This window comes from Ranitomeya variabilis, chromosome 1, assembly GCF_051348905.1.
Source record: "Ranitomeya variabilis isolate aRanVar5 chromosome 1, aRanVar5.hap1, whole genome shotgun sequence".
NCBI classification, from domain to species: domain Eukaryota; kingdom Metazoa; phylum Chordata; class Amphibia; order Anura; family Dendrobatidae; genus Ranitomeya; species Ranitomeya variabilis.
This window is the reverse complement of record NC_135232.1, coordinates 94552148-94569015: the sequence shown is the minus strand read 5'-3', so window position 1 is coordinate 94569015 and position 16868 is coordinate 94552148. Positions and strand designations below refer to the sequence as shown.

The 16868-nt window shown below is 45.0% G+C and overlaps 1 protein-coding gene across 2 annotated transcripts in view; it reads left to right on the top strand.

Moving 5' to 3' along the window:
• ADAMTS6 (ADAM metallopeptidase with thrombospondin type 1 motif 6) overlaps window positions 1–16868 on the top strand; it is a 363879-nt gene that overhangs the window by 335750 nt on the left and 11261 nt on the right. For both annotated transcript variants that reach the window (XM_077286170.1, XM_077286161.1), the window contains 2 exons: window positions 3549–3725; window positions 4490–4646. In XM_077286170.1, coding sequence (XP_077142285.1) covers window positions 3549–3725; window positions 4490–4646 — 334 coding nt within the window. The remainder of the gene's footprint in view (window positions 1–3548; window positions 3726–4489; window positions 4647–16868) is intronic.

The following is a 16868-nucleotide window of genomic DNA, read 5'->3' as shown; positions in this document are numbered from 1 at the left end:
CCGGCGGGATCGCCGCAGCGGCGAAGCCGCTCGGCGCTAAGCCCCGCCCCCTTTCTGGGATGCGATCATGCCGGATGTGTTAACTCTTCACATCCGGGATGATCGCTCGCTCCCATAGGGCCCTGTGATATGCCTTGCGGGGACGCTGCGTCCCCGCAAGGTGTACGGACATGCTGCGATCTGAAAAGACGCGCAGCATGTCCGGAGTCGCAGGCCCGCCGCGTGCGGGTTTCCACGCATAGTGGAGACGGGATTTCATAAAATCCCCTCCACTATGCTGGAACATCTGGACGCTGCTTTTTTGACGCTGCAGCTCTGGCAGCGTCAAAAAAGCAGCGTTTCCTGACCGTGGAAACAAACCCTTAATCTTTCTTAACCGCTGCAGTCAGTAAACTAAGTGATACATCGCTGGAATCAGGGTTTCTGTCCCTGTGCTATGCTGCTGACAGATTCTCTATCAAAATCCTGCTGACAGATTCTCTTTAAGGACATGGTTCTCAAAGAAGTAATTTTTTTTTTCAATATATTCAGAGGAATTTAACCATTGCAGTTGTCTTTGCATTGATCTGTTGTGATAATGTCAATGTTGGCTCATCTCTGGGCTAAGCACAAGATATCGTCGCACCTAGTGCAGTGATGAAAGCAGAATCCCATCGTTCCATGTCTTCCATTACTGGTCATGTAATCTTCCTCGTAAAACAAATCACAGCTTTTAATTTTAACAAGCATGAAACGCCGTGATCCATTTTCTAGCAATGACTAATCTGACTGGCTGGCATATGTTATTTAAAGGTGAGATCACAAGACAAGTTCAAGAAGGCAGCATCAGGTCAAGGGTTCAGCAAGGCTTTTTATGTTCTAAGCACGAGGAGACCCATCATTTTTGGGATTTCTTTCATGATTGACTCCTAAATGTTTATTAAGTAGAGTTAGAATGTCTAACGTTGCTCTAGCGTTGGGGTGAGATTGACCTTGGAACGTCTGATATCCTTGGCAGCAGCGAGCTAGGGGAGTAATTTGAGATTTCTATGTACAAGACGGCTTCAATGGGATTTTGAATATCTCAAACAGATGGTATGAGTGATCTATCAGGAACGATTACAAGGAAAAGCTTTACTTCTAAATAATAAAAAAACAAAATGCTTTGATGACCGGGGGGGGGGGGGGCACCGTCAGATGTTGTGCAAGTTCTAGACAACGTTGACTGAAATCTATGAAGACGACTGTGATGTATGATTTACCCGACATGTCTGCGAAAGAAAATTTCCACCTAAAATATTCCCAAGAAATAAATCAATAACTTGTCAGATTCTTCAGGATTTTGCTGCAATGATTTCTAGTATTTGTAACTTGGCCTAACACAATGTGTGTATATTTCTTGGGTTTGGAGGTGCTCTACACAAGCAGTATAGGTGTTCTAGGCTATCATCGTAGGGGACGGGCAAATCAGGTCCTTTCCAGGTGGGCAAACATGATGAGACTTTCAAACACAAACCCTTACGTCTTTTGTAGTGGGGTTTTTTTTAGGTTGCCTTCTGAGAACTTTTACTCCATTTTTGGCCAGGGGCATTTTTTTTAGCATCTTCCTAGCATGTTTGGAGCATTTTTTTTTTTTTACTGGCATTTTATGGATGATTTTATGTTCAACTCCATTCAACACAGAAGACATATTTTGAGCATTTTTAGCTAGAAACTTGTTCATTCTTTGAGCGTTTAGCTAGCACTTTTTCTGGTGGCTTTTCGGTAGTGACCTGCCTGAAAAAACTTTCATATTGGCCAGACCCAACATAGAGCAGGATTCTGGTTGTCTGAATTGGAAATCGATTTTTTTTAATTTTTATTAAGAGTGAGGGTTTTTTTCTTCTCGAGGAGAGCTTATTTGCAAATTCAGTTTTCCCGTGGAGCATTGTCACCATCTCGATCTCTTAAAGGGAGTCTGTCAGCACAGAACGACTGTTCAAACCAAGTACCGGCGCTCGGTGCACCCTTGGTGTGGCCAAACATTTATAATACACCTTCCCACCTACTTGTTTTCCCCTTAATCTACACCCTTCTTTTCTTCTTTCCTTGATTGACAGGTCTGGCATTCTAGAGTCAGAGAAGGGTGGAGATGGAGGGGAAAAAAGTAGGTGGGAAGCTGCAATGAACTGTTTGGCCATGCCAGGTGTGCAACGAGCGCCTGCGCTTGGTGTGAACAGTCATTTTGTTTTGACGACTCCCTTTAAATGAGAACCAGTACCAAGAATTAAAGGCATCTTACCGAGCCAATCAATAAATTGCTCTGGAATTACAATTTGCAAAAATGATGAAACTTCTTGAGGGGGGAGTTAATTTGCATATATTTTTCCCATAGAGCACTGCCAGTAAGTGTTGATGTAACAACCGGATCTCTTTTAAGGGGCTGTCCAGGTGTGGGGGTGAATTCTGCAGTCACTCTATGTGACTTCAGACTTGTGAATCTTCACAACATGAACACTGCGTGCTGTCACGAATCTCCAATGCCGGCAGCTGGCAGTCATGTGACTACAAGTATGCCATTTGCATATTTCCAGACACATTCCAACTTGACGTGTCCATCTACCCTCAATTCACTTGTATTGAGTGAGGTTCATGGCTGCATGTATGCAAATTCCATAACTGTGGTCATGCGTCCACCGCTCCCGGCACCGGAAGTTCTTGACAATGAGCAGTGCGCAAATCTACAGTGACATAGTTACTGCAGACTTGAACCCCAAGGCTGGACAACCCCTTTAAAGGCAGCTGATACTTTCTAACAGAAAAAGACGGTAAAAAAGAAAGAACAGATATATCCAGTTGAGTGAAATTGTGTTAAAATGTGATCTCTGGTGTTAGGGAGCATGAACGTAGGGGAGTAAGCAGCTACAGATCTTTAGAAATGTGTCCTAGATGTAAGGACAGGTATGTAAGAACAATCCATCATTAATGGAATGCATAATTAACAAGTAAAAAAAATGATGGGAAAAGACCGGCACTCCCATAGTATTAACTTAATGCGCAGGTGCAGGCATCCTGCTGCCAATATACAAACATATATACATACACCATGGGCTAGCACACTGCAGGTAATGAACACATGAAATCCACTATTATTCTACATGTGTAATTAGAAAAAAAAACGCAAAGCATGGTGTTACCATTTTTTGATCAATAAGTGCATATGCCATCCATCAGGTGACCTCATTGATTGGACCCTTATCATAGTGATTGGCAGTGGCGTAAATTGAAACTCATGGGCCCCGATGCGAAAGCTCCAACGGGGCCTCAAAATATTTAAAATCTTTAATAGCAATAGTCTTTTTCTATAGGCTAAAGGGACTTTTAGGGCCCCCTAGGCTCCGGGGCCCAGGTGCGATTGCAACCCCTGCACCTGTTGTAGTTACACCCCTGGGAATTGGCATCTCCATGTGCCTAACCAAGCCTCAATAAACTAGGGAAGAGGAAAGATCTCTCTTGGCTCTAAAAGTTCTGCAGTAAATGTAACTTTCTTTTTAATTTAATTATTTAATTCAGATTTTTTTTTTTCTAAGTGTACACCCAAATGCGGACCTGGATTTAAGCATCGAATCGTTCAGTGTAAAAGCAGTGACCTTTCCAAAACCTTCCCATCCACGAGCTGCAATGAAGAGAACAAACCCCCAGTCCGTATACGCTGTAGTTTAGGCCGATGTCCTCCACCTCGATGGGTTACAGGCGAATGGGGGCAGGTAAGTTACCTGTATAGGCTTTGCAAATAAGTCATGGCTAGTTTGGATGTGTAATATCTTTTAGAAGATCTAGACATACACAGATCACCACTTATATTGATGAAAGTTGCCTTAAAGCGTTTTTGTGGCCTTAGGCTACAGGTCTGCAGTCACTCTATAGGATTGCAGACTTGTGAATCATCACATCGCGCACACTGTGCACTGTAAGGATTCTCCTGTGCTGGCGCCGGGAGCCACTCGTGCGTGGCCACAAGTGTGTGATTTTCATACATGCGGTCATGAGCTGACTAGACGTGTGGCCTCGCTCAATACACTTGCATTGGGCACGTCTAGTTGGAATGTGGCTAAAAGTATGCAGCTTTCATACTTGCGGTCACATAAGTGCCCGCTCCCAGCATCAACACCAGAGAATCCTGAACGTGCACGGTGTGCGTGATGGGAGAATTCACAAGTCTGCAGTCACCTAGAGTGATTGCAAACTTGTTGCTTAAGACCAGACAACCCAATTAATTGTTGTAAGAACAAATTTTTAGTAATTTTTAAATCCAGTTATGGTACATTTTGGGTTAAAACAATACAAAAATCTCAAGGTTCCTATATTTGTGAAAGTGGGAACACTCAAAATGTTCATAGAGACCTAGAGTTGAATTCCTGTTTCTCGCGAAACCATTCATTTGATGGCAGCTGGAGATGTCTTGGCCTTCAGGGTAAGTTGCGTAAAGTGTATGTAATGACTTGTCGCCTTCTTTTTCTGTGTTCTTCAGTGTTCGGCACATTGTGGTCTGGGCCAGCAGATGAGAACGGTGCAGTGTCTTTCCTATACAGGACAAGCGTCCAATGATTGTCCAGAAAGTGTTCGCCCCCCGTCAATGCAGCAGTGTGAAAGCAAATGTGACAGCAGCCCGATTTCTAACACAGATGGTGAGTACGTGCCGCTTCTCGTCTATGGTGCCTGGCTCTCTGTGCTCAGAGCACATGAAGCAAAGCATTGTAGTGACCGCTTCTTCCAGAGAAGGGGCTGTAAGCGAGGCAAGTCAAATACTTCATAAAGCAGACGCGAGACAACGAAAAACACGCACATTACTGGTTTTCATTTCCTTCAACATGGTGAGTCAAGAGGGACCTGGAGTAGACTAAACTATTTCATGGCTGCAGTAATTCTTTATAAAATACTTCAAATATTACTGCAGCCACAAGCAGCAGATTTATGAGAACAGTGGACGATGCACAGAGGGTAAGAGCGGCTACCACGCACCTCAAAAAGCCTTAACTTCACATTGTCACATTGCCACTGTGACTTCTAGCTCTGTGGTTAGATACTGTCTGGCCATCTGCTACTTATGTAACATCTTAGTACCTTAGGGAATGTCGGAAAAGGATATTGACACCTGTAGGTGCAATTTTTTTTGCTAATCTCTGAAATGTATGTATTTTGGGCTACAAATAATTTTTGCAATTCGTTTTCATTAAAAATTTTGCACAGTTTTGCTTTTTAGGCTCTTTGTTTTCCTGGCTGCAGAATGAGTTAAGTGAAAATCCATCAGTGAGCTTGTTCTGACTGGTAGTCTATATCTTTTACCGATCTGTCTTTTACTAAGCTCCTCTCAGCTGATTTATTAAAGCAAAACAAATTAAAGGAGAGCTGAATTTGCATGTAATCACTTTAGAGAGCATCTGTAAAAAAAAAAAAAAAACCTCATAAAAGCATCGCAAACTCTCTTCAGACCAAGCTCACTGATAGAATCTTAGTGAACGTGTTCTGTAGCCAGAAATAGAGGCTATAGAAGGTAAATGGGCAACATTTTGAATGAAACACAAATGCAAATATTGCCATTCACAATAGACAATGGTCACAAATCACGTTCTCTGCCTGCACAGTGCGACCTCTGCACAAGCTACAGAGCATGCCAAGAAAACTCTTCTATGGAACTCAATGAGCTTTATCCAGTCTACTGCTGTCTATCGTCCATGTGGTTCAGACAAGGTGGCCGCCCCAAAATAAGTACAGAAAATAGGATGCAACATCTATAATCTGAACATCACAACAGATCTTAAATACAAAAAAAAAAAAAAGTACATATAATGTTTTCAAGATCTGATGTAAAAAATAAAAAATCTAAGTGTTCAATTTCACTTAAAGGGGTTTTCCACTACTAAGACAACCCCTTCTCACTCTGAATGTTTGTCCCCTTGAAAATAAAACCATTTATACTCACCTGCTATGCCAGCGCCATTCCCGTGTTCTCGGCACATACACTCCCGGGGCTCACGTACGGTTGTTATGTCACTTGAGCTCTGCGCCCAGTCAGCGTTGGCGTCACTGTCTCCGCCTTCAGGCGTATACATAATCTAGAGGAAGTGAGCGACCTGCCGCAGCTCTGACTTCCTTTTCATTGCTTATACTTCCCAAGGCGGAAACCATGACGCCAGCGCTGACTGGACGCAGGGCTCACTTGACATAACAACCTCATGTGAGCCCTGGGAACGCGTGTGCCAATAACGTGGGAATGTCGCTGGCATGGCAGGTGAGTGTAGGTGTTTTTAATTTGCAGGCAAACATTGAGTGAGAATCTGTTGTCCTAGTCGTGGACAGCCCCTTTAACAGTCTGGATGATGTTTTCTAAGACTTTTTAATTTATGTAGCATTGGAGAAATACATTACTTAGATGGGTAGTTGTTAGTACTTGCACATTATAACTATGGGATTTTTTTTCCTTTGTGCAAGCAAATAATGGAGGACGCAGATTGGAGAATGTAGAATTAAAAAGGGCCTTTCCTCACTTTTTTCATGCTAAACTAGCTACATCATAATATAGCTGAATAAAGAGATACGGAGATATTACCTTGTAATGTTTAGATGCTAATTTCCCCCTGGGCCAATTTGCAAGAGGACTTTAGCATAGCGTCTTCTCTGGGGGCGTCAACATTTTCCCCTGCATGACGGTGCCCAATCAGAAGAAGGCAGCATAATAGAGGGGGAAAAAATGCCCCTGAGAAGCTTAGATCTGTTTTTCCCACTATAATCTGGTGAGACTTGTATATGTAACCAGGTCACACTGAGATCTCACTCTCGGCTTTTAAGGAGGAGAGCTGCGCTGAGTGTCATTACATAAAACACTTTGCATCTATCCCAGGAATAGGGTAGTGATGCCCCGACACCTGGCATAGATGCAGAAAGGTGTATGTGACACACTGCTTTAAAGAAGAGGAGACTGGTGGCCTTCAAACGGCCTGCCACGTACACCTCTCTTCCTTTATGCCAGGTACCCAGGGCATTATTCCCTGATACCTGGGATGGATCCAGAGTGTTGTATGTAATAAGACGGAGCAGCTTTCCTCCTCTCTATATAGTTGTCGTGCAAATTGCTGTTCTCCGTGAGATCTCAGTGTGATAAGGTTGGACATGCCAGTCTTACTAGATCACAGTGAGAAAGCCAGCTATGACCTTCTCTGGGGTGTTTGCTTTTTTCCCCTCTTATTATGCTGTTTTCTTATGATTGGGCAACATGACCCCTGACTAAGCTTGGTAAAATGCGCGTCGGGTCTTTGGTGGGTGAGCTTATTACCTTCATGCACTTGGATATTTAACCTTTAATTTATCTCTCTATATTAATTATTATTTACTTACTAGGAAGTATTTATGTACGTGCTATACATTAAAGGGTAAGAATTATTTCCAGTCCACCACCTGACAGCACCATTGGAGGACGTCCTTCTTATCCGTAGTGGGACAGGAACCACAAGTTAAAAGGACCCTCCCCACTCCACCCACCAGTGTTTTTCCTGTCCCACTGCGGATAGGAACTGCAAGACGCCCTCCGACGGTGCTGTGCAGATGGTGGGGATCGGGGGGCCCAGCCTTTCGCTTCCCCGCCGCAAGATATCTGCGGCTGATACCTGCCATGGGGGGTCCCTCAGCCTCCCCAGTGTAGCACTGCTCCTGGGGTCCGGTCCGCTTCCTCCTCGGGGGGCTCTCGGCCCGGGTGCCTGCATGCCGGGAGGTGTATGCGGCGACCGCTTCCAGCAGCGGCCGGCTCCAGCGTGCGGCCGCGGTTTCCGGGTCCAGCGGCCGCGTCACTTCCGGTCGCGACGACCGCGTCACTTCCGGTGCGACCAGCATGGAGGATGACGCCGGCAGCAGCGCCGGCCTCGGTGAGGGGCTCAGCGCGGTCAACGCAGCGGCGGTAAGGAGGGCAGGATCAACCAGGTAAAACCTATATAATCTCACCAGGGGGGTCTGTATACCGCCGGCCATCCTGACAAAGGGAGCACTCGGCTATACGTAGAATTGTCACTAATGGAGGAGACTGCCAGACCTGAGGGGACTGACCAGCTTCAGGGGCACGTGAGTGGGCTATGCAAAGCCATACCACAAAGCTCACCCCTCCCCCTGCTTCCTACTTACGGTGCCACGTGTCTCTATTTTACCCTAGGCTGAGCCTTCCATCCCCACAGCCGAAAGAAAAAAATCGGGGAAAAATAAATGCCCGATATGTTCCACTAAGTTTCCGGAAAACTGGTGGAAACCATTGTGCAAATCATGCACATCCAAAATTGTGGGTGATGAGCAGACAGCGCTGCTATCCAGTATGAGGACCATGATACGACAGGAGGTTCAGGCTTCTATCTCAAGCTTGAATCTTCCCCAGGCTACTCAGTCAGAACCGCAGACTTCACGGAAGAGGCCGAGGGAATCTAGCCCCTCTTCCGAGGGTGAGGTTTCGGGGGATTCTGACCAGGAAGAAAGAGACGGATCTGTGGGCAGAGGGAAGAGATATCTCTTCTCCGCAACAGACACGGATGAGCTTCTTTATGCTGTGCGTAACACCATGCAGCTACAAGATACACCAGAGGAGACCTCGATCCAGGACGAGATGTTTGGCGGATTACATGCCCAAGTGACAAAAGTCTTCCCCGTCAACAACCACATTCGTTCCATGATCCTGGAAGAGTGGCAGGAAGCGGAGAAGAAGCTAGTGATTCCCAGGGACTTTAGACTTCGTTTGCCCTACAACCCTGAAGACATTAAAGTGTGGGATGAAGTTCCCAAGATCGATGTCCCACTAGCAAAGGTGGCGAAGAAGACCTCAATCCCATTTGAGGACTCTTCCGCATTAAAAGATCCTATGGATCGTAAAGCAGACGGTTTGCTAAGGAGAACTTGGGAGTCCTCCGCAGCAATAATACGAGCCAATATAGCGGCAACCTCCGTAGCCCGGTCAATGCACTTATGGATTGACGATTTAGAGGATCACCTCAAAGCCAAAACTTCCAGAGAGGTTATCCTTAAATCATTGCCATTGCTCAAACTCGCAACAGGCTTTATGGCAGACGCTTCTGCCGAATCTGTAAGGTTCGCGGCTAGAAGCGAATCCCTGTCTAATGCGGCCAGAAGAGCCATATGGCTTAAAACCTGGTCGGGGGATCTCCAGTCAAAAAATAAATTGTGTGGAATCCCATTCTCAGGAAATAAAGTATTTGGGCCAATTCTAGACGATATTCTAGAAAAGGCCTCAGATAAAAAGAAAGGTTTCCCTGAGGAGAATACCAAAAAATATCAGCCCTTTCGTAGGTCCCGACCTGGTCAGAGGACAGACTACAAGGGGAAAGGGAAGACTGGGAGGTGGTCTTATCCCAAGGGTGGAAAAGGTAGAGATTCCATCTTCCCTAGTGCAGGTACACCAAAGTCAAATAAATGACATAATGGTGGGAGGTCGATTACAGAAATTTCTAGGGGGTTGGCAGAAGGTGTCCCAGAATCCTTGGATTCTACAAGTAATTGCACAGGGATACAAATTAGAATTCTCCGGCAGTCCCCCAGAAAGATTTGTAGTAACCCGACCTTGCCCGCTCTCCGACTCCTCCATGTGGACAAACATCCAGGAGCTGTTAGAATTAGAAGCGATTGTGCCAGTTCCCATCTCAGAAAGAGGCGAAGGCCATTATTCTCATTTATTTTCAATAAAGAAACCGTCCGGGGACTCCCGGACGATTATAAACTTAAAACCATTAAACAAATGGGTACGGTACAAAAGATTCCGGATGGAATCTATAAGATCCACGACGCCTCTAATAGACAAAGACATGGTAATGTGTACCCTAGATCTGAGCAATGCATACTATCATGTCCCGATACACCTCTCCTACCAAAAATTCCTGAGGTTTGCCATAATGAACAGGGGGATTGTACATCACTTTCAGTTCAGATGTCTCCCCTTCGGGCTTGCTTCAGCGCCCAGGATCTTTACCAAGCTGATGTCAGAAGTGGTGGCCTATCTGAGGAATCAGAATGTGACCATAGTCCCATACCTGGACGACTTCCTGATAATGGCGAAATCACAGAAACTCCTCAAGATAGACTGCACTTTCACCCTTTCCATCCTACAAGAGCTGGGGTGGATTGTGAACTGGAAAAAGTCCTGCCTGGTCCCAAATTCCAGAATAAAATTTTTGGGGGTGATCTTGGATTCCAACCTAAGAACATCTTTCTTACCAGAAGACAGACAAGAGGCCTTGATCAGACACATCCATCAATTCAGAAGAAGTACCCCCTCCATAAGAGATGCAATGAGGATACTTGGCTTCATGACAGCATGCATACCCTGTGTGAAATGGAGCCAATTCCACTCACGGGAGTTGCAAAGAGAAGTCCTAGGATCCTGGAACAGGAAACAGAGTTCCCTAGACAGGAAGATGCTTGTGTCTCCGTCAGTGAAGAGATCCCTAACCTGGTGGACCAGACCGAGGAACCTGAGAGAGGGAGTACCGTGGGTACTCGATCCCTGTGTTACGGTTACCACAGACGCCAGTCAATACAGATGGGGCAGTCATATAGGAAGAACATACTACCAGGGAGAATGGACTCCTCAGATTGCGGCAAGATCATCGAATTTCAGAGAGCTGTATGCGATCTGGAAAGTGTTGAGCCAGGCCCAGTCATTGGTCCGAGACAGACACGTGAGAATACTGTCCGACAATGTCACAGCAGTGGCATTTCTGAGACACCAGGGAGGTCCGAGACATCCACCACTGCAACACTTAGCAGACCAGATTTTCAGGTGGGCAGAAAGATCTGTCAAATCCATCTCGGCAGTTCACCTGGAAGGTACCAAGAATCAACTAGCAGATTTCTTGAGCCGAAAGTCGGTACATCCCGGAGAGTGGGAACTGAACCCGGAAGTATTCAGCTGTCTATGCCAGAAATGGGGCACACCTCAGGTGGACCTCTTTGCCGCCACGTCAAACGCAAAGGTCAGAGCATTTTTTTCTCTGAATCCTCTAGATGCAGCCACAGCAGTAGACGCCTTGTCTCAGTATTGGGGAGAAGGCCTCCTCTACGCCTTTCCGCCTCTTCCTCTGATATCGAAGACACTCAGGAAGATACGAGACGAGAGAGCAACTGTAATCCTGGTGGTTCCCTTCTGGCCAAAAAGAAGCTGGTTTTCTCTACTGTCCAGGATGTCAACAGAAGAACCAGTCTTTCTACCGAACAGGCAGGACCTTCTGCTTCAGGGTCCGGTGTTCCACAAGAATCCAGACTCTCTGCACCTATCTGCTTGGATCCTGAACGGCAAACCTTAAGATCCAGAGGCCTGTCAGAAGAGGTCATTACCACTCTCCAGGCAAGCAGAAAGCCGGTGACTTCGGCGATTTATAACAAGATCTGGAAGCGGTATTGTTCCTTTCTGGGAGAAGGTCATGTGGATACTTCAAAACCAGATATCCCCAAGATCCTCGATTTCCTGCAACTCGGATTTGACAAGGGCCTTCGGCCTAGTACTCTAAAAGTACAGATTGCAGCACTTAGTGTATTTTTTGATACATCACTAGCCTCCCATCCCTGGATAGCAAGATTTTCCAGGGCCACACAGAGAATGAGGCCACTTGTGAGGAAATCAACTCCTCCTTGGGACCTAAACCTGGTCCTTAACACTTTGTGTAAAACCCCTTACTTACTGTCAGAAGATATGGACATAGCCAATCTCTCCTTTAAAACCGCCTTCCTAATTGCCATCACATCGGCTAAAAGGCTAGGGGAGATGCAGGCTCTTTCTATCCAGAACCCATATCTTCAAATCTTTGACGACAGAATAGTCTTCAAACATAACCCAGCTTTCCTCCCCAAAGTAGTATCATCTACCAATATAAATCAGGAAATAATCCTTCCTTCTTTCTGCCAACACCCTAAAAACGCAAAAGAAGGGGTCTACCATAACCTTGACGTTAGGGAGACTGTTCTAAAATACCTGGGGGCGACAGAAAGCTGGAGACGGGACACTAACTTATTTATTCAATACGGTGGTCCAAATAGGGGTTGCAAGGCAGCAAAATCAACCATTGCTAGGTGGATTAAAAACATGATTAGCCTAGCATATACAAACCAAGGGAAAGATCCCCCGGATACTCTTAGGGCCCACTCAACACGAGCTATCTCTACATCATGGGCAGAGAAGGGGGGAGCCTCAGCTGAGCAAATCTGTAGGGCGGCGACTTGGACTGGTCTTTCTACCTTTGCTAGACACTATAAAATAGATGTCGTATCAGACCAATTAGCCTTTGGTAGGAAAGTCTTACATGCAGTAGTCCCACCCTAGTTAACATCCTTTGGTATTCTCCAATGGTGCTGTCAGGTGGTGGACTGGAAAACGGTAATTAGTTCTTACCGGTAATTGTATTTCCAGGAATCCACCTGACAGCACTACTAGTTCCCTCCCACTGCAAACTTTTACTACTGACTAATGTGATGTAACATTGGTGTGTAATTGTAAATAAACTCTTTTTTGCATCCATCCAGATGTGGTACTTAGAAAATCACTGATGGGTGGAGTGGGGAGGATCCTTTTAACTTGTGGTTCCTGTCCCACTACGGATAAGAAGGACGTCCTCCAATGGTGCTGTCAGGTGGATTCCTGGAAATACAATTACCGGTAAGAACTAATTACCGTTTTTAGTGCCAAATGAATCAATCACACAGATATCTGTATACGTGTGTATATATTATTGAATCACTAGTGTATATGCATGATTACTACATGGCTGTTTACATACTATACACTTATGTACATTTATGTCTGTGAATCCTTCCTTGATTTGCTCACCCAACAAATTTTAGTTATTTTGGTGTTTGTCCTTTCACATTGGCTTTTAATAGTTGATTAAATAAAATTACCGTATTTTCCGGCATATAAGACTGGGCGTATAAGACGACCCCCCAACTTTTCCAGTTAAAATATAAAATCTTCTTAAAAGTCGGGGGTCTTCTTATACGCCATATGTCGTCTTATAGGGCCGGTGACTAATGTGCATTTGGGGGGGGGGGAGTGGTCCTAATGACGAAGAGGGGGCATCTCACAGGAAAGTGTGAGTGGAGTATCCCCCATTACCTCATTGTAGCAGCTGTGTGGGGTGCTGGGGAGCGGCGGCGGCCACCGCCCCACAGCACAGCACCCATGCGGCACAAAGAGGAGCAGCAGCTGCCGCCTCTCCCCAGCACAGAGACCCCATGCTGCAGCTACAATGAGGTAATGGGGGATACTCCACTCACACTTTCCTGTGAGACGCCCCCTCTTCGTCATCGGGACCACTCCCCCCCACCCACCATATACACATTGGTGTCTGCACTCAGCGTACAAGACGGCACCCGGCGTATAAGACGACCCTGACTTTTAAGAAGATTTTCAGGGGTTAAAAAGTAGTCTTATACGCCAGAAAATACAGTATTTTTAATAATACATGAGTTTTACCTTGTTCCTGGAACACTTTCTTCTTTTGGCTGTTTTTGCATCTTTTGTGGCCCATGGGGACTAGATGTACATACTAATTCGGGTTGCAAAATATTTTGGTAAATATGATGTTTATAAAAACATTTTGTAACCCGAATTAGTATGTACATCTAGTCCCCATGGGCCACAAAAGATACAAAAACACCCAAAAGAAGAAAGTGTGCCAGGAACAAGGTACCGTAAGCATAATGCAGGAAGAAAAAGTAAATGCCCCTAGATAAGGGTCCCTGCTAACACCTTCTTGGTTTAGAGGGAAATTGGTATTTAAACTATACAAGGTAATAGAGATGAGAAAGGAAAAATAAATAAAAACAACATTTAATTCCGCTCTTCAGTCCCTTTTTCATGATGCAGCCAGCCGATCATGTAAAAAGTGGTGAAAGGTCCTCTTTAAGTATTAATACTGATCTGTATGGGCAGAAAGCCTGAAATCATGTCGCCCAGGAATACTTAGTCCTATAATAGTTTTGACCTCCGAGTGTAGAAGAATGTGACGGGGTGAAGGATTGTTTATTAGTAGGCAATATCCAGTGGTCATTCCACTGCTTAATTTATGTAGCTGGAGCCAGTAGAAGGAGGGGAGAATCTGACACGTCCATTGTGAGGATTACATTACATATTTGTTGAAAGTAAAGTGCAGACAGTGAACACCGCAGGGTTTTTATGTTACCCATAAACATTTGTGAAATATACATAACCACCACAACCACAATATGCAAGTCCTCCTGAGACCGATGTCGAGAGTCGAGTCTGCTCCTGCTTCACGTTGGCTCGTTCGTTTTCACATGTTGTTTTATTCTAGTCCTCTGTTTTTAAAGGTTTGCTGTAAAAATTACAGAACACATTTCAATGTAGCTCACATCCCTGATATGGTTGCTCCTCATATCTACTGATCTATATTGCTTTCTCTCCTGTCAGAATCTTTGAATCTTTTAAATCATATCTGTCTCCATACTCAAAAATACATACTGTGTATGTTACTACATAGATGTCTTAGACCTTATGAGGCTGATGTACTTATTTTGATAATCCATTGCAGGGTAACTGTAATCTTTTTCTTTTATCAAGCTTCCCTCCCTAATATCAAAATGAACATGTTAGGAGTCAAGCTCAGGATTATGCAGGCATTCTGATTGTCAAAATAATTTCACCAGCTTCATCGGGTCCAAGCAAGCTATTTAATAGTCTAACAGTCTATGCAGCTTGATAGAATAAAGGGAACACTAAAATGCCGCATCCTAGATGTCACTGAATTAATTATTTCAGTTGCAAATATTTATTCATTATATAGTGGAATGTGTTGAGAACAATAAAACATAGAAATGATCAATGTAAATCAAAATGAATACCCATGGACATCTGGATTTGGAATTATACTCAAATCAAAGTGGAAAATCAAATTACAGGCTGATCCAACTTCAGTGGAAATGCCTCAAGACAAGGAAATGATGCTCGTTGGGGTGTGTGGCCTACACTTTGCCTGTATGGCCTCCCTACAATGCCTGGGCATGCTCCTGATGAGGCGGCGGATGGTCTCCTGAGGGATCTCCTCCCAGACCTGAATTAAAGCATCAGTCAACTCATGGACAGTCTGTGGTGCAATGTGGCGTTAGTGGATGGTGCGAGACATGATGTCCCAGATGTGTTCAATCGGATTCGGGTCTGGGGAACGGGCGGGCCAGGCCATAGCATCAATGCTGTCATCATGCAGGAACTGCTGACACACTCCAGCCACATGAGGTCTGGCATTGTTATGCATTAGAAGGATCTCAGGGCCAACTGCACCAGCATATGGTCTCACAATGGGTCTGAGGATCTTATCCCGGTATCTAATGGCAGTCAGGGTACCTCTGGCTATCACATTGAGGGCTTTGCATCCCTCCAAAGAAATGCTACCCCACACCATTATTGACCCACCCACTGCCAGACCAGTCATCGCATGGCTCTAGCAGTGCTCCTCCTATTTCTCCTTGAACAAGGGGGGTAGCGATCCTGCTGCTGGGTTATTGCCCTCCTACAGCCCCTCCACATCTCCTGGTGTACTGGCCTGTCTCCGGGTATCTGCTCCATGCTCTGTTCACTGTGTTGACAGAAACAGCTACCCTGTTGTGAATTATACTTTTTGGCTCCCTCTTGTGGTCACTAGTGGTATCACACTAGGATTGTCTTTCCCCAGCTTGGTACCCACCTGGTTCGTTAGGCCAGGGGTGTTGCTATTTAAACTTCCTGGATTCTCAGTCTGGTGCCTGGCATCGTTGTAATCAGTTCATTTCTGTTTGCTCCTGTCTGCTGGTCCTGGTTCTTTGCAAGATAAGCTAAGTCCTGCTTCCTTATTTTTGGTTATTTGCATTGTTCTTATTTTTGTCCAGCTTGTACAAAATGTGATTCCTGATATTGCTGGAAGCTCTAGGGGGCTGATATTCTCCCCCCGTGCCGTTAGTCGGTTCGGGGGTTCTTGAATATTCAGCGTGGATATTTTGATAGGGTTTTTTGCTGACCGTATAAGTCATCTTCCTATATTCTGCTATTAGTCAGTGGGCCTCTCTTTGCGAAAACCTAGTTCATTCTTACGTTTGTCTTTTCTTCTTACCTCACCGTTATTATTTGTTGGGGGCTTGTATCCAACTTTGGGGTCTTTTCTCTGGAGGCAAGAAAGGTCTTATTTTCCCTTATAGGGTTAGTTAGCTCTCCGGCTGGCGCGAGACGTCTAGAATCAACGTAGGTACGTTCCCCGGCTGCTGCTAGTTGTTGTGCTAGGATCAGGTATACGGTCAGCCTAGTTTCCTCTGCCCTATGAGCTGGTTTTTGTGTTTGCAGACTGTGCTGAAACCTCTGAGACCCTCTGCCATTGGGGTCATAACAGTATGCCAGGCCTAAGTGAATAGTTAATGCATTGCAGAAGTGGGATTAAAAGAAAGGAAATTCTGAGTTTTTTTTTTTTTTTTTTCTTCCTCCCCTTTTTCTCTGAGTGGCTTTAAGCTTTGCTGCAGACATGAATGTCCAGACTCTGATTACTAGTGTGGATCAGCTTGCTGCTCGTGTGCAGGGCATTCAGGATTTTGTTACTAGTAGTCCTATGTCTGAACCTAAAATACCTATCCCTGAGCTGTTCTCTGGAGATCGATTTAAATTTAGGAATTTTAGGAATAATTGTAAATTGTTTCTATCTTTGAGACCTCGTTCGTCTGGAGACTCAGCTCAGCAAGTTAAAATTGTTATCTCCTTTTTGCGTGGCGACCCTCAGGATTGGGCTTTCTCGTTGGCGCCAGGAGATCCGGCATTGGCAAATATTGATGCGTTTTTTCTGGCGCTCGGATTGTTTTATGAGGAGCCCAATCTTGAAATTCAGGCAGAAAAAGCT